Here is a 19,605-nt window from a genome sequence, read left to right as displayed (position 1 = left end):
AGTAATCCAAGAATACAGAGAAAGAAATTAGAAAGGAACAAATAAATGTTAAGAGGAGTTTTAATGCAGAAATGTTGTACCCAATACTACCTGGAGACATTACTGTTTCTTTCATGTTTGAATTCATTTTGTGTTTGTATCATGATCTGACATTTCCCTCCAATTTTCTCATCCCACTGGCAGCAAGCCAAAAAAAAAATAGTAATAAATGAGAGGCAGAAATCACGTCCTACTTCATCTCCATAAGAAAGGAGAAATAGGAGAAGGTGAGCCATTTCCATGATACAGGTAAATGATTTAGAAAAAATATGTTGGTATACCTCTCTGATCTTACTAGAACAAAACAAGAGGGATTCAGTTTCTTTTGATACTTCTGGTCTTGGGAGTACATACGGAGAATGCTGCTCTGCAGAACTCAAGTCTAAAGAGGTCCTTTTCTGGGACATTTAAAACAAACAACAACAAGCCCTTGCCACGCTCCTAGACTACTGCCTCACCAGGATGGAGCTCTTATGTGTTATACATGTTAAACATCTCCTATTCAGAGCTAACTTTGACTTTGTGCCCTGGGCCAGGTGAAAAGACTTTTCCAAACAAGAAAGAGTAAGGAAAACAACAACAACAACAACAAAACAAAATACAAGAAACAAACCATAAACTGACATTTCCTTAAGAAGAGGTTTCTGTGGTCAGCATTGTTGTGACCAAAAAAAAAAAAAAAAAAGTTTTCTTTATCATCATTTACAAAAATGCTTAAGGAAAAGTGGGGAAAAGAGTTCTTTTATGGACTATTTTATCCTTTTTTTTGTCCTCTCTTGCAGTCGACTTTTTGGCAAAATACTGCATCTTCAGCCAGGAGAAGTTGGCGAAGTACAAAAGGGCTTTTGAAGCGGTAAGTGTAAATTCAGACTTCTTTTCTTTTCTTTCTTCCTTTTTTTTTCCTCTCCCTCTCCCCTCTCCTCCTGTGTCTGTAGACAGTTAAGCAGAAATAATAAGCACCATTGCTTGCAGTACACGTCCCATGAATTACGCTGACATCAAATGTAACTTTAGAATGGAGGCACGCTTTATTCTTTTTGACGAACTGTTCCCCTATCCATTCTTTATTTACATGTCGTGAGCCTAAGCGCTGCACAGCCAGTCAGAACACATACACAAGAGGGGGGAGAAAAAAGGAGGCCATTAAACAAATTAAAAGGGATGGGGATGACTAATACAGTACTCTTGGAATCTGCAATTTGATTAGTCTGAGTTTAATACACAAAAGCAGCGCCGAAGCAGGAGGGGAGTCGAAGTGCTCTTTAATAACCTTCTACAATTAAATTATGGTGATGAATTTAACTATTCTGTGCTTCTAAAGGGGTCTTATTATCTGATTGACTCTGAAAGAAAGTCAGTATTTAACCAGGGTTCTTGAGTCCAGCTATTGGAAGACATACAGTAGTTTTATGCATTAACAACTATTTTTTTTGTTGTTGCGTGCCTCTTCCCATTTGAATTCATCTGTGATTTGAGAAAGATGGCTCTTATGGTTATTCCCATTGCTTTTGATGGGAGTGTGTGCTAGCCCTTTTACTGTACTGCCCAGAGAGTTAAAATGAAAATTGCATGGTTGGGTTTGTCTCCTGTTCTGTATTTTCATTTGTAATTTGTAATTTTCATTTATAATTTTAGACTGCTTCCCTCTGCTGGCCCTCTCCATTGTCTAACAATGCATCATTCAAATGTAGACAGTGGGTAATGCATGCTGGGATCTTTGAAAAGGACTTTTACCATTAAATGGCAGTAACATCATTCCACAGTTTATACTGACTTCTGGTTTTCTCTGTGTCCTTCCCTTTCCATGATTTTACATATGCCAAAGGCTGAGTAAGATGTTTCATCTATGGGATACTAGTATAGAGAGGAATTAAACACATTTCTTAAAACGGTATATTTCTTTTTTTTCTCTCCTTTTTTTTTTTTTTTTTTTTTTTTTCTTCCTTTTTTTCTCTTTCCTAGCAAAGATATCTGCTTCAGTTTTTTGATCTTTCTGACAGAGACAGGGACAGAGTCTTCACAATTAGCCCAGGTCAAAATCAGAAAGCTGCCTTCATTCGAAATAGAGGGATATGATAGAGGCAGAATACAGGCATTTCAGCTTTTACTTTTAATGGCCAAAATGCTGGAGCTCCACTGCAGAGTTTGATCTGAATATTTGGAGAGGATCTAGGCTGATGGGATGAAAAGAGAGAATTATGCAGAGTACTGACTATTCAGCCAAGGCCTTATTCTGATACCTATTTTCATGCTAAGTTGTATCTTTCTCTGCCAGTAGTTTTGTGGGGAAAAAAAAAAAAAAAAAAAAAAAAAAAGAGAAAAAAAAAAAGAGGAAAAAAAAAAAAGATACTATTTCTGGTGCTATTTGAGTGAGGGTGCTGTACCCAGCCTTCGTTTTGTTCCTGTGTGCAGCACCCGAGCACGGGCTGGGTACCTCTGCCCCACACCAGCTCCTCTGGCATGGAGAGCGGCAGCACTGGCCCTGGCTCCCTGCACGGCACCCGCACGCCTCACAGGGCCGCATCCTGACATCTCCATTCAGCTTTTGCTCAGCTGGCTGGCTCCGGTGAATGAGGCTGGAGCATAATTTAGACCTCTGCCACTGTGCGGAGGAGGGAAGAGGCTGCACCCCCTCTTGCCATGTTCCCTGGAGCAGCTCCCTGCTCACTGGCAGGTGGGAATGAGTGGGCCTGGGCACTGCTTGCTCTCCTTTGGTAGCATTTTGCTGTGCTGTTGTTTCACAAAAAGGTGTGAGGACAAAGATAACTCGCCGTGGGTAGCAAAGGAGTGGCTAATGCAGCTGAGGAGCGCACAGCTTAAACCAGCAGTGAGTGCAAAATGCAAGCTACTTCGCTCTGGCAGCCTGATGCTGGGTGTCCTGAATGGCTTAGGGGAGTAAGAAAATTTCTGATTTATGTCAGTTGCCCCCAGGAAATATGAAAGCATCTGGAGATGGAAAAGCCAAGGCTTTTCCTTTCCCTTCCTTCCTACAGAGAGGAGATGAGCATCTGTACTGTGCTGTTGGTGCAGTCCTTTACACCAAGGTGTTTTATTCACCCTGAGGGCTCCTCTGCTGTTGGCCAAGTCTCCAGACACCGGTGGTTTCTATAGCTCCATTAACCAGGATGGATCAATGGGCAGCTTACCCACATTCAGAGGCTCTGCTGTTTATTTTTTGGCCATGATTTTAAATGATGATGATCTGTTTTTATGTCTGTGAAAGGGCAGTTAGGAGCAAGTACTCTAGACTAAGGCCACTGGGGGAAAAACTTATTGGTGTTTTGATACTGCAGTGTATTGTTTTGTGTTTAACAGTAAAATCCTTCCCCTTGCTTATTAAATCATGACAGAAGCTTCCTTGTGAGCCAATGATGACAGGCAAACATGATGCCAGTTTTTAACAAGATGCCAATCAGAGGTTTAAGAGAGCCGATTGTTATCAGAAGCTTTTATATGACTTGCACAGCATAAAAATACATTGCAAGTAGCATCCACAGCTCATGCTTGGTGAAAAGGGCAGCACGCTGCATGAGACCTAGGGATGCTGGGCTGAGCAACACTTCCTTTTAAGAAGATTGTGCTCCCAAATTAACTTGTTCTGATGCTAAGCATAGCAGAAACAGTGCTGCTGCTAAGCAGAACAATTGCTTTTCCTTTGTAGTCTGCCTGCTGGTTTGTTCAGGCCTGCTTTGTGTTCAGCCTTGGCTGGGTCTGGGACAGTGGTTCAATAACTGTGAAGCTCTGCGTTTAGATCCTAGCCAAATCAGTGACACACAAAATCAGGGCAGGCAGTGAATCCTGAATGTGCCAGGTTTGGGAAATCAGCCCTCTGAATAGATGAGCCAATATCCTGTATTTATTTTGCTCTTCTCTGTACCCATTGCACTTGCATCTGGGTATTTAATGTGTCTTTCCAACCAGCAACACACCAGCCTTAAATTAAATTCCCTACTATGGATAGCAAAAACCAGGCCCTTCCTTCCCTGTGCTGTTCCAGCACTGTAGCAGCAACCAAACACAAGACCATGCTCCCCCAACCCTCCTCTCTCTTCCCTCCCTCTGCAAAAGCAGTTTTAAACTACTTGACTGAAAGCAGTATTTGAATGAGGATTTCAAACATGGACTCGGGCTTTCTCTTTAGCTCACCATGTGAGAAAACAGTACAGAGTAAATGGTTGATTGCGACGAGCATGCTGGGCATAATTAGGTTGAGTATTCACTAGGTAAAGATGGGAATGAATCGGATGCTCCTAAAATGAGCATGGTAGTGCCAAGTATTAAAAGAAGAATTTAAAAGAGGGAGGAATTTTACAAAAACGATAAATGGGGACTTCTGCCTCCTTCACCTTAGCCAGCTATGGTGGAGTCACAAAGCCAGGAATGGAGAAGGAAGCATGGAAGCAGAGAAATGTGACACAAAGCAGTGTGGTGAAAGGGCAAGTCAGGAGAAGCACTTTGGTCTGAACAGGCATCCTTCCTTTTCCAGCCCCAGGGGTGCCCTGAGCATTGCTGCGCTCCCTTGGGCACTGCACCAATGGGACCTCGGATCTGGCCCTCACTCTCAGTGTCATTTCATCTCCTCTGTGAGCTGCTTGGGCAGGCTTTTCAAGACTCTGACTTTGTTGCTGGTAAGAAATCTGTGCCTGATTCCAAGATTACATTTGTTTTCCTGCCAGCATTGTCTGTTAGTTTACTTTTTTCCTATTTCCTCCTGTTTACCTTGGAGGTATACACTAAGGCAGCTGTTCTCCACCTCATCCATGCTTTTGCAAGGCTGATCGAAACAAGCCCTGCCAGTCTCCTGGCCTTGCTGTGCCAGGTTGAGCATCTCCTCCTGCACTGGAGTGCAGCATGGGCAGAGGAGCAGGGTGGACATGGCAGTGGTGTGGCTGACAAGGGCCCTGTCCCACGGCAGGTCTGCTGGCAGTCCCCGTGTTCGGACACAGTCTAGTGGCTGCAGACACGTCACAGCAGAGAGGCAGGTCTGAGGTCAAGCCAAGAAGTCAGTGTGCAGGTCAGGGTCAACAATGTAGCTCAGGCGGGGTCCAAGGGTGAGTGTCAGAGCTTAAACGCAGCTCATGGGCCAACGGGTCGAGGCCCTGACTGGGCTCCTTGCAGTTCTTTCCATGCAGTCTGATCAGCAAGTTTACCCAACCATGCTCTGTCAGGCCCTGACAGTTGGAAGGGGGTAACCAGAGCTCCAGGCCTCATGACACGTCAGGTCTTTCCACTGCTACTTACTACTGATTCTCTACTGGAAATACCCCACAACAGACCGTACATCATACAGTTCATATCCATATCATATTGCTGGCTCATAGCTATCTCTCGCTTGTCTATTCTCACATGAAATTCCTCCTCTTCTGTCACCTGCATTTGGCATGTCCCTATCTAACAGCAGAAATTCCTACTATTAATTCTGAAATAGGACCCTGTGGACATTCACCTCAGCTTTGTCCCCCCTGTCATCAGGAACTCCCAATGCTGTGAGAAACAGATCACTCTCTGGTGCTTTATAACCTTTTGCCAAGTGAATGACTGCTTGTCCTGCCAGCTGTTTGCTAACCTGAATCTGGTACTGCTGGTCTGCAGGAGGGAAGGGGCTACAGGACTCTTTCATCTTGTAAATATTTCTGACTTTGATAAATCTGAATATGCTGTGACAAAAGATATTCTGTTTCCATGTCCTTCCATGTTCTTTTTTTTTTTTTTTTTTTTTTTTTTTTTTTTTTTCTTCTTCTTGTCATAGAATCATAGAATGGTTGGAGTAAAGATGGGATAATTATAATTGTGAGATTTGATTTTCTTTCAGAATTTTGTATCTGGAATTGAATTTGGGTGCCAATTCTTGTCATTGGGACTGTGCTTTTAAGAAATGGTGTTGCTGAATGAGAGTAGTCTCTTTTATGTTATGGTGAGGACACCGTTTTGCTGTATTTTGAGTAACAAGGGGGTTTTGCCTTGCTGTAGAGATGAAAGGCCCTTTAACAGATATGCGAAAACATCACAGTTTGGTTTAATAAACAAATCTTTCAGGAAAATAAGACTAGTCCTAAAATTTTAGTTGTTGATGGCATGGATCATTGCTTACAGAAATTTGCATCTGATAGGTGGGCAGTTCTGAATCCAGTGCAGTTCCTTGGGGATGAACATTCACTCCCACATTCTGACCCTTTGAAAACTTTGGGTGAGATTAATTTGGGCACCAGTTCCAGGTCCCAGACACAAGACACTCTTGTGCTTTATCCCAAATTGCACATTTCTTAGGGGAGAAATTTCTCTTAGTGCCTGGTACAGTAGAGATTTGTCACATTCCCCTTCCCATCCCAGTGGTTCCCATGTAAGGCCAGAGATGGTAAGAGTTACACAAGAGAATAAGCTTGCAAGAAACGGAGAAGGCAGGAACAAGTGAAAAGCATTAGACAGCATTATGTAGGGTTAAAGTGAGAATTTTGGGTTGGCCTTACAGGCGGCTCAGTTAACTGCGACATGTTCACAAGACTTCTGATTTGGAGGTTCTGCTTTAACACTTTTGAATGTTTGGAATTGGCAACCTGAACCCAGTGGTTTTCTATTGTTGTGGCTTCACCCTGGCAGGCAGCTGAGCACCACACAGTCTCTTGCTTGCTCTACCCAGGTGGGATGGGGGAGAAAATTGGAAAGGTAAAAGTGTGAGAACTCATGAGCTGAGAATGTCCTCTTTCAGTTACTTTCTTTCCATGATATTTTACTGCAAAGGTCTTCTCCAAGACGTGATGAAAGGCAGCTTGATGTCTGTGTTTGAAGAAGGAAGTGTTTTCCTGTCATACAGATACATCAATTTTCTCTGTGAAAATCAAGCTTACTCTAACACACTTCCAAACAGTGAAATCTTTGTGGCAGACTCTAACAAAAGCCTTAGTTCCTAACATGCTGCCAGGCCCAGATCATCTGTGTGGAAATGACCCCATGGTGCTGCCAGTGTCAGTAAGACCCATGTCAGCCTGTGATCCAAGGGCTGTTTGCACAAATTTGTCTGGCTAGGGAGGGCAGCTCTGCTCAGTCTGCTTCTCTTTCAAAGTTTCTAAAAGGACTGTCCTTGTGCTAAGCCTTGTTCACTGCATGCCTTACTGGTGCACAGGGAGCACTGCATGGTTCCTCAAGCATCTGCTGATGTAGGGCATCCCTGCCTTGTTTCGCTTAACTTTTGCTGTACAGCAAAAAGGCTGGAGAATTTTAACCTCTCACCATTTGGGGGGTGAAAACTCAATGGAGTAGAGGGTGACCTGTGCAGCAGTGCCAGAGCTGTCCCTCAGACTTCGGCTGTGTAGTGTGTGCTTTTCCTTGTGCTACTAGATAAGGAATTCATTAGTATTGGCAAGGGATGTAAACATGTAACAAGAAGCTGAGCTTGTGATAAAGTGGTTAATTATGGTATCCTTTCCTTTCTGCTGCTGTACTTTCTCTTTTGAGAGATTGCAAAATTTACTGGTAGTCAGCCATCAAAATACTTACTGGATTGAACAGAAAGGAATACTAGTTTTGTGCGGAGGTTCTCAAGGCATTGAATGAAGGAACTGATGTACTGCTGATATCCAGTACTGAATCTAAAGTACAGTAATCTTCTGCCTGGGAAGATGTTGAATGGGCACAGAGATCAATAGTCCAGTTATGATCCAAAAGGACAAGAAGCTACATATCCCCAGTTTGTATGATGTTGGAGCAGATACTTGCTACTTGCATATATGACTTCCTCTTTCTTTCTAATTTTATCTCAGATATTACATTATACTACACCCAAATTGAAGTGAACATTAGTAGTCAGAGGCACAAAAGTTGTCTCCTCAAAAAAAGAATTTATCTCCATAAAGGAAACTTCATGGAAATAATCTTTAAACCTGACAACAGGCTATTAGGCTATTAGCATCATTTGTTGGTAATACTTCATCCTGGATAGTATAGTTGGTGACTTCATCCTGGATAGGATCTGGAAAATCCTTTCTGTTTCCTAGCAATCTCATTCTCATGTGTGAAGAACAGCAGCATGTTGCCTGAGAGGGTTATCCCTGCCTGTCTCTGCAGCACAGAGTGCAGGAAATTGTGGTCCCCTGGTGATTCTCCCCACATATCTGTGCTCTGACATGCCTGATGTTACTTATTCTGTGTGCATAAAGCAAACGGGAAAAAAATCTTGTTGCTAAGCTACCAATCTCTGGAAGATAAACTTTAACCAAAGGCTGTGACCCACTGCTTAGCAAAGCTCTGCTTTTGAAAGCCCACTGCTTTCCTCCAGCTCCCTCCAAACGTTTTCCCCATGCACATCTGCCACTGCCGGCACAGGACTGCTCACCCTGCTGGGAAGGCCAGAGCTCACTGCCTCTGAGGCTGCCTGCCAAGGGTAGGCTATGGAGCAGGCAGTGCTGGCAGTGAGAAATGGTCACCTCCCTCCCTCCTGCCTCTCCTCTTGCCGCCTTTCACTCTCCTTGGACGGGAGGCACAAAAGGCAACCCCACTTTTCAAGACTGTTCAGTTTGCTTTGGGTTGAAATGTGTTTTCGACCGAACAATCACTTTCTGTGCAGACAGTGACAGCTCAATTGGTTCAAGGAGGGGGCGGGAGAGGGTGCTAAGGTTTTCTTTTGCTTCTTGTAATGTTAGACCATGTCAAATGAGACAGTTGAAACAACATCCGGTTTGTTTGTCTTGCAGCCTGGACCAGGGTGTGAAATATTAGGGCTGCAGCAAAGTGCCTGCATCTCTCCACAGCTGGAGAACAGCTCCCACACAGCTTCTGCCCCTCTGCTCCTTCAGTGGGGATCTGCAAAGCACCTTGCTCTGGATATGGCTCCCTTGGGTGCCAGTTCTCTGACCCTCGACTCTCCCTTGAGCATCTGAACAGATCAAAGGCATATTTGAAGGGTTTTGCTGAGCTCTCAGCCTTACAAGTTTCTTACTTGGGATATAAAGTTTATTGAAGCAGTGTACTCAAGTTTCAAGTTATTCTGACACTGCTCTTTCACTCTAGGCCTCCTTTCTGTACTTCTTTCCCTTAATGCTATTGCTATATTATAGTTTTGATTGAACCAGAAGTACAAGTCAGTGCAGCTGTTGAACTTGAGAGCAGGGGAGGGAATCAACAACTTTGTGGTTGTGAGAAGAATAGAGTGCCTTCATATTACCTTCTAAATCTCTCTCTCTCCATAAAGCACAAAACATGTTCTTTCTATTACAGAAGCAGTTTATACCCTTTTCCTACAAAAGCCTTTCCTAGTTTGTGAACAAGAATGGCGTTTAGCATGGAGTGAGTTCTTTTAATTTTTAAAAATTGCCATTACTGATTATTTTGGGAGGCTCTAAGCACCAATGGAGGCTGATAAAAGTCTTTAAGAGACCAATCCTGCCTCTACTTAAGCTCTTCTTCAGGAAAGCATTTTTATCCACCCCTAGAATGACATAAAACTGATCTCACATCTGCTTTAACTCCCTGAGAACCAGTAAAGGGAAGAGTAAATACAAACTTTTAAGAAAGCTCACAATCCCAAACCAGGTCCTAGGCAGACTGATGAATCTGAAGAGGGAATATTTTATATTAATCCTATAAGAGAAATATATGTCAGTATGTCGGTCTAAGACAGATGAAACTGATAAAACTTCAGGTGTAACAGAAGAACATTCCACCATCATTAATTTTATCCACTGGGTACATGGATTTATCTAATTCATGGAAACCTCAAAATAGGGTGTGTAATGATCTATGTTACAGAGGAAGCTAATCCATCTGAGTGTGAAGCAAATCAGGCCCAGAAACTTAACAGCTTTGTTACAAGGTACACATCCTGTCCTGGGATGAGGTCTGTGGAGTCAAGCTCAGCACTGCCCTAGCTGTGGATAAATTGTTCCCAGATCCATGCTGGTTGGTTTAGGCAGTGGCACACTGGAACATGTGGATTTACCAGTTCAGGTTTCCATCAGCTCTGGGACCTGTGCTGTCCTTCAGTTGGTGATGCAGACATGACTGTCATCTTCTGTGTGACTTAGATCTTTCAAATATAGTAAGACTGCTGTAGATTATCACAATGTCTATTTCAGTCAAGTTCTGGGTGCTACTTACAACTAGGCAGGTAAGCACCGAAGCTCCGTGTTAGGTGTTATGCTATTTATTTGAGGATGTCTTGAATTATTCCATCGTGTATCTGGGACTTACACAGTTTCTTCCTCTCCTAGCTGCTGTGGCCAGGCCTGATAGATTTAGCGGCAACCTTGAAGGTGTTGTTGAAATGGCAGAGGATGACACTTTCTGAAGACAGAGGAAGACTTCGAAGGGGAAAGGGAAGGGGAAGGGAAAGAGAAAGGGGAAGGGGAAGGGAAGAAGGAGTCTTGGGCAGAGAGATGTCAGGGGGTAAATGGGAGACCTCTTTGACTTGGTTGGAGAAAGATAGCTAAGAAAACAGCTGAAGTGACAAAATAGAAAAAGGTATTAGTCTTCTATGTGAATGACTGATGTAAAAAGTTGGTTTGGGTAAAAGAGGCTGAAAAAAAATCAGTTCTTGCTTGTTCAAATATTTTTTCTCTATCTATCTGTCTTTTCCAGAAGATTATAAAGACACTTAGGTTCTACAGTGCCTAAATATAACTGATACATTGTCTCACTGAGAAACTTAACGAAAATATGTGTATCTATATAAAGTCTGGTGAGATTAGGTTCCATGTTAGTACTGTATAATGCCAAGTCATAGACTGCAATGGCAACTTCCTCCTTTCTTTCAGCATTTCTTTATATTTGAATTTTCAAAGTCATTCTAATTCAATGTTGTTGTGTTATATATCCGGAAATGACTAATTGGTGAAGAAGGTGTTGTGGAGCCACAAAAAGCTAAAGTACTGTGCTTCTTTGCTCAGTGGAGGCAAAGAGTGAGAGTTCTTGAGGGTTTCCCTCAGCTTGAGAATGAAAGCAGAGATTAACCATGCATTGTCAAAGCTACACTTCTGAGACACTGGAGTTCTGCCCAGAGGCAAGTGGCTAATTTTCTGAAAACTAATATTGTGAGTGTCTTTCCAGGCTGATACTGATGAAGATGGGTACTTGAACTGCTGGCAAGTTTTGATGATCTTGAAAGAAGTTATTGCTTCAGAAGCAATGACTTAAGGAGTAAGCAAAGCCAACATATTCTTTCATTGAAAGAAATGTGAGAAAGAGTGGCACATATTTCCAGTATCATACCACCATCATTTATTTTTAATACTTGGTAGGTCAAAGATCCCCTGAAATAAAGGAAGGTGCTTTGACAAACAGAAGCACTGGTATATTTGGGAGATATTCCTTTCTTAAACCATTCCATGTATAAGCCAGCTAATAAATGAAATAGTGCATCTTTATAGTACATGTATAAGCCAGCTAATAAATGAAATAGTACATCTTTCTTCTCTTTCTTCACTTTATATTTGATATCCAAAACCAAATAGTCAAAGATATGTGCTATTCACATAAAAAAGCAAATAATCCTTGACTGCATTTTGGAAAGTGTGTAACAGTCAGACATGATTGACTGGAACAGACAAGAAGTCATGTGTGGTGGCAGCACAGGACTCCTTTGGATTTATTTAATGGTAGAATTTTGGGAGTATCAGTGTTGTGAAGGGTTTGGAAGGTCTGGGGAATAGTCAAAACTCTGAAAGAAGGGAAGGTCCAAACATCAGCAATGGAAATGGGGGTTTCACTTTGATTGTTATATATACAATTTTGGCAAAGTAGCTGGGACTGGACCAAGAGGAAACACTAAGGGAGCAGTCTACTCATGTGACTTAATGTTATGTCTTTGCACAGATTTTTTTCCTTTTTGATTGGTAGCAGCATTTGCAAAAGTGACAGGAAATTTGGGATCTGTCCAATTCTGGTCAGCCAACTTGGCTTAATGTAGAGGAATCTAAATATAGCTGTAGGAGATGTTACTCATTAGGCAACTGAAACCACTAAGCAAGATAAAAATGTATCAAATACTATGTGGATTTAATTTCATACCTAACTGGCTTCCCTATACATTCCATCTCTGTTTGTTGCTTTTATCTACTTTCTATGACAGAAATATTTGATTATATCCAAATGTTTTGTACATGCTCAAGTATTAACACATTTTCCAAGTTCTATGGTAGTAGTGCATGAAACATTTTCATGTCCAGCATTAAAATGTTTGGCTCTTCAAATGATTCTGGTCTGTAGCTGATGTACATCAGTGGAACTGTGCCAGCTTCCTCCAGCTGAGACTTCTGCCCTTCATTGCTGGCCTTTTTGCAGTTCTCTTATCATGATCCTGTTTGAACCGAGCAGACATACAGCACAAACTCTGTTAATACAGAAAACCGGTCCTAGGAAATACAGACATCAAGAAAAAAAAGTATAAAACCCTCCATGATTTAATCCAAACCTTACAAAGGCGTTGTTTCTTTGGGCACTTTCTTTGAAAAGACTACCATTTCAAACAAAACAGAAGGAAATTAGTAGGAAGTGATTATGGAGACAGGAAATGTGAAAGCCATGAAACTGTAAATAAAGTGTTATTTGTACTACTGTACGTGGTGCCCTGCTTTGCATTCCCAGCACGAAATGTTAGACAAGGCTTTAGCACTATAGCAGGGACCAAGTTATTTGGATGTGTTCTCTTTAAAAAGGCTCCAACCATGTATTTCATAAAATTAAAAGAAGAAAGTCTTTCGGACAAATTATTTTGCATGGAATTCATCTGGGCAGATTTTTATCTGAAACTTGGAGCCCTAAAGACAGTCCCTCTTGCAATTTCTTCCTACAGCAAAGGATGTGACTTGTTTAGACATCAAACACATATCAAGTGGCTTGATGTTAGTATTCTGAAGCATTGGCTCTACGGCAGGCGCCAGTGTTAACATCATTATACAACTCATGTTGCATGATGACAATCCAGTTCGGCAGCATTTATTGTTTATTTTTATCAGACTTGTAAGGTTCATCTTTTCCATCTGTCAGCATTATCATGTATGAATCATTAATACCGCTAAGAGGGATGCATTACACCATAAACTTGGATCTCAGTTAATGAACCACCTTTCCCTATAGTAATGACAATGAACAAATGAGAACAGATTTTAATTACTGCCATTATGATGTGTTTGCTTTGGCAATGGTTACTACCTTATGAAAAGTTAACCAGCAAAATTATCCTTACATCTTTAGTTGCTTGTATACGTACAGTTCGAAAAAAATCCCTTTCCTCTGCCTCCCTCAGCAGCCATGTATTGTGTTTTGTGCTATAGATTAAAAATTATTTACAAAACTCAGAGGATAATAAAACAAAGCACCTGTGCAACGGAACATGCATGCCTCCAGTTCAGTCCAAAGAGACACTCAAGCATATGAACTTTGCAGGAGTTCAGATTCTGTGTTTTCATGTTGTGAGAGGCCACAGAAGGCCTGAGTGCAGCAGTCAGCCCCCAAAAGACAAAGAGGGCTGACAAAGTCAAAAGAAAAGCCTCACTGTTGTTTCACATCATTGTTTCAGGCAGAAACAACTGCTTGAAGCTGCTGTAAGGCCTTCAATTCCCAGTGGTGTTTCACTTTCGTGTTAAGAGAATCTGGGGGGGGGGAGGAGTAAAACCTGGACCTTGATGTTGAACAGACATCCATTTGGAGGGAGCTCCAAAGGGTCTGGTGATGAGACCTGTAGTACACCCAGGCTGGCGTGTCCCAGTACAACAGGAAAACCAAAATGACACAGGCATTATGGTGTAGTAAGCTCTGCAAACATTAGCAAGTGGAGCAAGTGGGCCAGACAAAGCCCAAGAGAGCAGAAGAGAAGTGAGCTCACGTTAGCAGAGTGTTAATACTGCTGGGTGTCTCACCATGCCAGTACTATTGCTGGTACTATTTCAGTGGCTGCAGAGGCTGTTAACTAGATAATATGTCTCCTGAGAGCATTTTGCACCGGATATGGTTAGTCCTGTTTAAAATGTGGCCATGTGGCAAGACATATATAATGTAGCTGAGCCCTACTTCCAAGTTCTGATCATTTTGATGCCTTATAAATGGGCAAACACCTCCTTTGCAAAGGGGAAAGGAGAAAAGGATGTAGGTGGAAGGAAAAAAATGCACTGACTGTTGTGGTACACCAGAGCATAAAACCAAGACACAGAAAGATCTGAGGTGGGCTTCCTCACTGATTTAAAGGGTATTCTCAAAGATACTTTAGTGCCTAGTTGTGTATGGCAAAGCTTTAATTATAGCTGTAATGTTTCAGTGCTTCCTTCAGCTTTCCTGCCCCAAAACATTCTTTTTGTCCCACTGACCTGGTGCTCTTTTCAACTTTCTTAGTCAGTAGAGTTAATATTTTGGGGGATTGTTTTGCTGGCTATGCTAATTGGGCTTGTCTTTGCTTCCGTCAGGGCTTATTATTCGGCCTTCCCCCCTTCTCCCTTCCCCCTTCCTCCCTCCCCTCCAAGCAAGGCAGCAATCTGTTCTTTTTAAACCCTTCATCATCTTTGCTCTCGCCATCTCTGTTTCCCCAGATTTTTGAGATTGTTGACTATTATGTAACAGATGGCCTGACAGACCTCCGACTCTTTGCGGTGATGGCTAGCTTGGCTCAGAAAATAGCAGCACTGGAGTAAGCATTCAGCGGCATAGACGCTCATGAATTTTAACTCCTCAGTGACAAAGGAATTCAAGGGGGTAAGAGCCAATCTATCAGTAGCCGAAGTAATTAGAAGACTTAGATGGCTCTCTAGTGCAGAGTATCCCTTCGTTGCTACAGGCTGTTCATAGTAGATTAGGATAGTCTATGTCCCATTGATCTCTAAACCATAACTATGCTTCAAAACAATGGGACAGCTTAATCCAGAAATTGAGACATTCAAGTAAGCATCGGTGAGGGCTGTTCTTTTGGCTTGTAATGAAAAGTACTTTGCAGCATCAAGCTGGGACAATGTACATGTATATCAGGCAGAGTTAGATTTTGATTTTTGTTTCTATTCTATTCCTGGTTAGCAGGGGAAACTGCTTGCACTAAATAACCTGTATTCCCTCTCTAAACATTTAATACTCAAGGACTGCATTTCCCTGCCTTCTTTACCTCTTGTTTTCTTTGTTCTTTGTTATTACTGTTTCTTTATATATACTATAAGAGTTCTTGTAAGTGACCACAGTTTTGGCACCCTCATGAAATTTTTTTGTCATCTTTAATAAGTTTCTGAATATATTATTATCTTTCCTAGAAATCTAGCCATTTGCCTTTCAGAAGTATTTCTGTGCCTGACCAGTCAATTGAAGCTTTTCCTGGTAAAGCAGAAGAAAGGGAGAGAAAAGAAACTTACCTCAGAAGAGCATCCTCAAAACAAATAAGTCAGTTATTCAAACCAGAACTGGATTATTATAATTTTAAGATTATATTAAGTTAAATTACAACACATGCACTAATGTACTGAAGGGGCAGAATAGTCAGAAAAAAAAGATGAGGTCAAATGACCTTCCATTGAACTGAAAATAAGGGGAGAGCTGAGCTCAAAGCTTGACTTCTCATAGCTTCCTATTGAGACACTGCCAGTATGTGTAAGCTGGCTAAATTTTTATCAGGATCTCTGTCTTTCTCTCTTCCCTGGAGTGCAAGAGAGTTGAGCATATGTGGCAGTGGGTAGTGTACAGCTGGGGTAGGTATTCTGTCTGTCCCATGTAAGGGCCACCATCGTCACCATGGCATGGCCAGAGATGTCATGTCCTCACACCCATGCTTACAGCAGGGACTCTGGGTGCTTCTTTTAGCTCACACATCTTTAAATTACCTTGAAAAAACTTCATATTCAATAGGACCCTTAACAAGTTATCGTCAGAGGGGAAATTCCAGCAGAGGAAAAACAACAGCTCTTTCCCCTCTTAGATGCTCTGTCATCCCTGAAGATGAAGGATGGACTTTCCAAAGGTACCTCTGCAGTTTAGGAATACATATTCTATTGAAATTCACTTGTGGAAAAGCCTAATTCCAGCACATAAAGTCTTCAAAGGATAATCACAGTATATGTTTCTTAGCAAATTGTTTTTGTTTGTTTGTTTGTTTTGTTTTTCTTTGTAAGGGTTGAACTGAGGAAAGGCTATGCATTTACTACCTTCTTTGCTGTATGTTTTTTCAGTCCAGTCATCTTGATAGATTTGGGATGTCTTTTTTTTTTATTATTTATTTTCCAGAAATAGACTAAAATGTTAGAACCAAGGTTTTCCTGGCTTTTCTGCAGAAATATATAAAAAACAATTCAATATATATATGAGAAATATACACTATGCATATTTTAGTACGAGGAAGCAGAGGAAAGGACACTGACAAGTTGTATCTACAAGCAACTTTTAATCCAAACTTTTCAAAAATGAAACCTAAAGCTCAGGTCCTGGGTGCATTAGGGAACAGCACTACTCAGTTTCTTCAGGTCTTGCAAATCTGGGAGCAGCAGCTTTTGCAGGCTCTCCATAAAAGAGCAGTATGTTGAATCCTTAATTTAGAAAAATAAATAAGCAGCTAATAGTTTTCTTTTTCCTCTCTGCGTTGGTGGGAGAGCAGCTCTCCCTTCTGTGTGCTCACTTGTAACTTGCATCCGACCTTAACCCAGAGCTAGCCCACAGCCCTAAAGACTGGATATGTGACGTAGGATATCCCAGAGCACCAAAATTCTCTTTGAAGGGCTCAATTATCCTTTGCCCTCTGCCTATACGTAGGCATACACATGCATCCATCACCTCAGCACAACTCCAATGTGTGATCAGTGCTGTAAGACAGAGACCCTACATAGCACCCCTGAGATTTAGAAAATCATCCCCTCCAGGCCAGATCTCCTTGGTGTTGAGTTTCCTGATGATGGGTTATCAAGGGAAGGATACAACACAGAGGCCAAACAGCAGCTCCAGGCTCTCTAGGACGTAATGATCTGCCTGGGCTCTGTGAGTGCTAATAATGTCTTTTAGCAGCAATAAATCGCTCTGTTTTAATTTGAGTGACAGTGTCCCAAATGGCTGTTTTAATAAGGTTTGGAGATTCTGGACACAGAGTATTTCTGCTTTTGTAGCCCATAATAACTAGTTAGTTGTGCTTAAGGTCAAACAGCAATGTCTGGTCAGCAAAATCTTCCTTTTATAAAGTAGCTTAGATTGGGATGAGAAAATAGCATCACTGTTGTAAACTTGGCTTCTCCATCACAGCCTATTGTTTATGCAAGTGTCACAGCTATGAAATAACTCCCCAAAAAGGAACTATAGCATTCAGTCCTGGGCAAAAGAGACCTTGGTAAGCATTCTAGTTGACTAGAGATACCAAGTAGTGACATGTTCATTTTGTTCATTTTTATTTTGTGTGGAAAAGAGAGATTTGAAATGTGATCGTGTCAGCCTTAAAAAAAAAAAAACTTTTTTTAAATGTTTCATTCGTAGATCACAACTTCTCCCAAGTACGTGGCCCCGTAAGGCTGGGAGTCCAGAAGGGATACTTTCCTCTCCCTGCTGCCAACGTGTGTGCCCTGTGTGCTCTCAGCAAATGTTCCCCATCAGCTCTGGACAGCAAATGAAAGTGGGCAGGTGACATGCTTCAGTCTCTCATATTTGTACTAGGGGCAAATTTCTGCTCTCTCTCTCTCTCGCTCGCTCAGGACTATCAGAGGGCAAAAAGGAAGAGGTTAGGGGGATTTTGCTAGGGCCAAAGTGCCATGGCCTATGCTGATGTTGCTGCAGTTTCTGTCCGTGTGTTACCTGTTTGCAGCAATGTCTCAGAGGACAGGTATAGTTTGGGGTATTTTTCATCCCCATGTAACCAGTCTGAGACCGACAAGGTCACTCCTCAACAAAGTCGTGACTGCCTGGCAGCCGTTGGATGGTCTGTATAAAATGATTTTGGTTTTAACTCAGCTGCTGGGAGAGAGTTGAATGCTTGATGAAGTCCCCTGCTCCTTTTGGCTTGCTGGGAGCCCTGCAGAGCTACCTAAAGCCCACAGTAGCAAGGACATGGGGAACCAGATGAGCAAGAGCATCAGACCCTCATGGTCAGGGCCAATGGCCTTCTGTCAGCAGTGAGTGCAAAGGTGGTTTTGTGATCCATGTGGCTGCTGCCAGGATCCAGGAGGCCAGGGGCTCTGCAACATGGGTCAGGCACTGGGCTCTCCTCTGCTTTTTTCCTCCACATGAAGTTGAGAAAGGAGGAAGTTATCCCTTCAGGTAGGCATCACCCCTTCAGGCAGGCATCACCTGGGATTGTAAAGTGCTTGAGAGGAAGAGCCATAAAATCCAACAGGGAGAATTCCAATTGCAGGTAAAGCCTGCTGTGTAACTTCCCTTAATGGGTCTATTCTGCAACTCTGATGAAATACTTCACATCCTCAAATTGCAACATGAGGTGGCTGATTTTCATTTCCAACAGTTATGCAAGTATTTTCCATGCAGTTTATTTTTATATTAATTATACCCCCCAAACTTTTTTTTTTTTTTTTTTTTTTTTTTTTTTTTTTTTACATAATGTTTAGGTAACTAGAAGGCAAGATCTTGAAATTTAATAGTTTGGGGATTTTTTCTAATTGTTAATGCAAGTCTGCTAACTGAGGAACATGACAGTAACATACAAATCTCCTGCTGAAATCAAATCTGATATCCCATGATTTCTCTGACAGGAGCCATGATGTTTTGCTTTATTTTTTTTTCAGGCTAATATTTATACTACCATGGACAAATAAGAATAATTAAAAAGAAATTCTTTTTGCATTATTTGTTGTTGAATTTATCTTGTTTAGACAAGCCACTTTCTGAACCTTAGGTAAGCAAACAGATAGGAATAACTGACATCTAAAATCCATGAAAGACAAGTGCAGCACAGTCCTTTGCTTCTTTGTGAGTCAAATGTTCCAGCCCCAAAATAAACATCTGAGAAAGAAAGAAAGAAAGAAAGAAAGAAAGAAAGAAAGAAAGAAAGAAAGAAAGAAAGAAAGAAAGAAAGAAAGAAAGAAAGAAAGAAAGAAAGAAAGAAAAGAAAAGAAAAAAAAAGGTCATTTTGATCGGGCGTCACGTGTGAGAACTACCTGAGGGCAAATAAATGTGAGGATCACATTCTTATCAGTCCTTTCTGATAATAATAGCCCGGTCACTGGGGACAGTCTGTTAGTGTTGGCCCACTGGGTCAGATAACAATCCCCAGGCTCTCCCTCTCTTCCCCTGCTGTGACCCGGCCCATCTGCTTCTCTCTGGCCATATGGTACAGAAGTATTTGGGACTGGAGACATTATAGCTTTGTGCATCTGAATGCTCTTTGCTTTCACTGAAACTTCAGTGTAATGACATTCCTTTGAATATGCCCCAACAAAAGTTTTTGTTGTTGTTTGGTTTTCATTTCAGGCAGAGTTTAAACGGATGGCAGTGTTTTTATCAACAGAGGGTATCTAACAGATAGACAGGCGGGTAAAAAAACTGACCGTGCATTAACTCCCCAACTTACCTCAAAGGCAATATTATTCATTCTGCCTCATAAAAACAAAAACAGGCTCCAGAATATGCAAAATAAGAGGTTTTGTTCATTCTTTTTATAAATAAGCCCAGCCTGACAGGATG

At 41.7% G+C, this 19,605-nt stretch overlaps 1 protein-coding gene across 1 annotated transcript in view; it reads left to right on the top strand.

Annotated features, from left to right (window-relative positions):
• Nucleotides 1–19,605, top strand: part of LOC311443188 (uncharacterized protein) — a 289,234-nt gene that overhangs the window by 219,348 nt on the left and 50,281 nt on the right. Inside the window, exons 13-14 of the mRNA XM_084533165.1 lie at nt 822–892; nt 4,526–4,667. Coding sequence (XP_084389291.1) covers nt 822–892; nt 4,526–4,667 — 213 coding nt within the window. The remainder of the gene's footprint in view (nt 1–821; nt 893–4,525; nt 4,668–19,605) is intronic.

The sequence above is a fragment of the Aythya ferina genome (assembly GCF_964211825.1).
Source record: "Aythya ferina genome assembly, chromosome: 1".
Lineage (NCBI taxonomy): Eukaryota > Metazoa > Chordata > Aves > Anseriformes > Anatidae > Aythya > Aythya ferina.
This window is presented reverse-complemented; position numbering and strand designations above follow the sequence as displayed.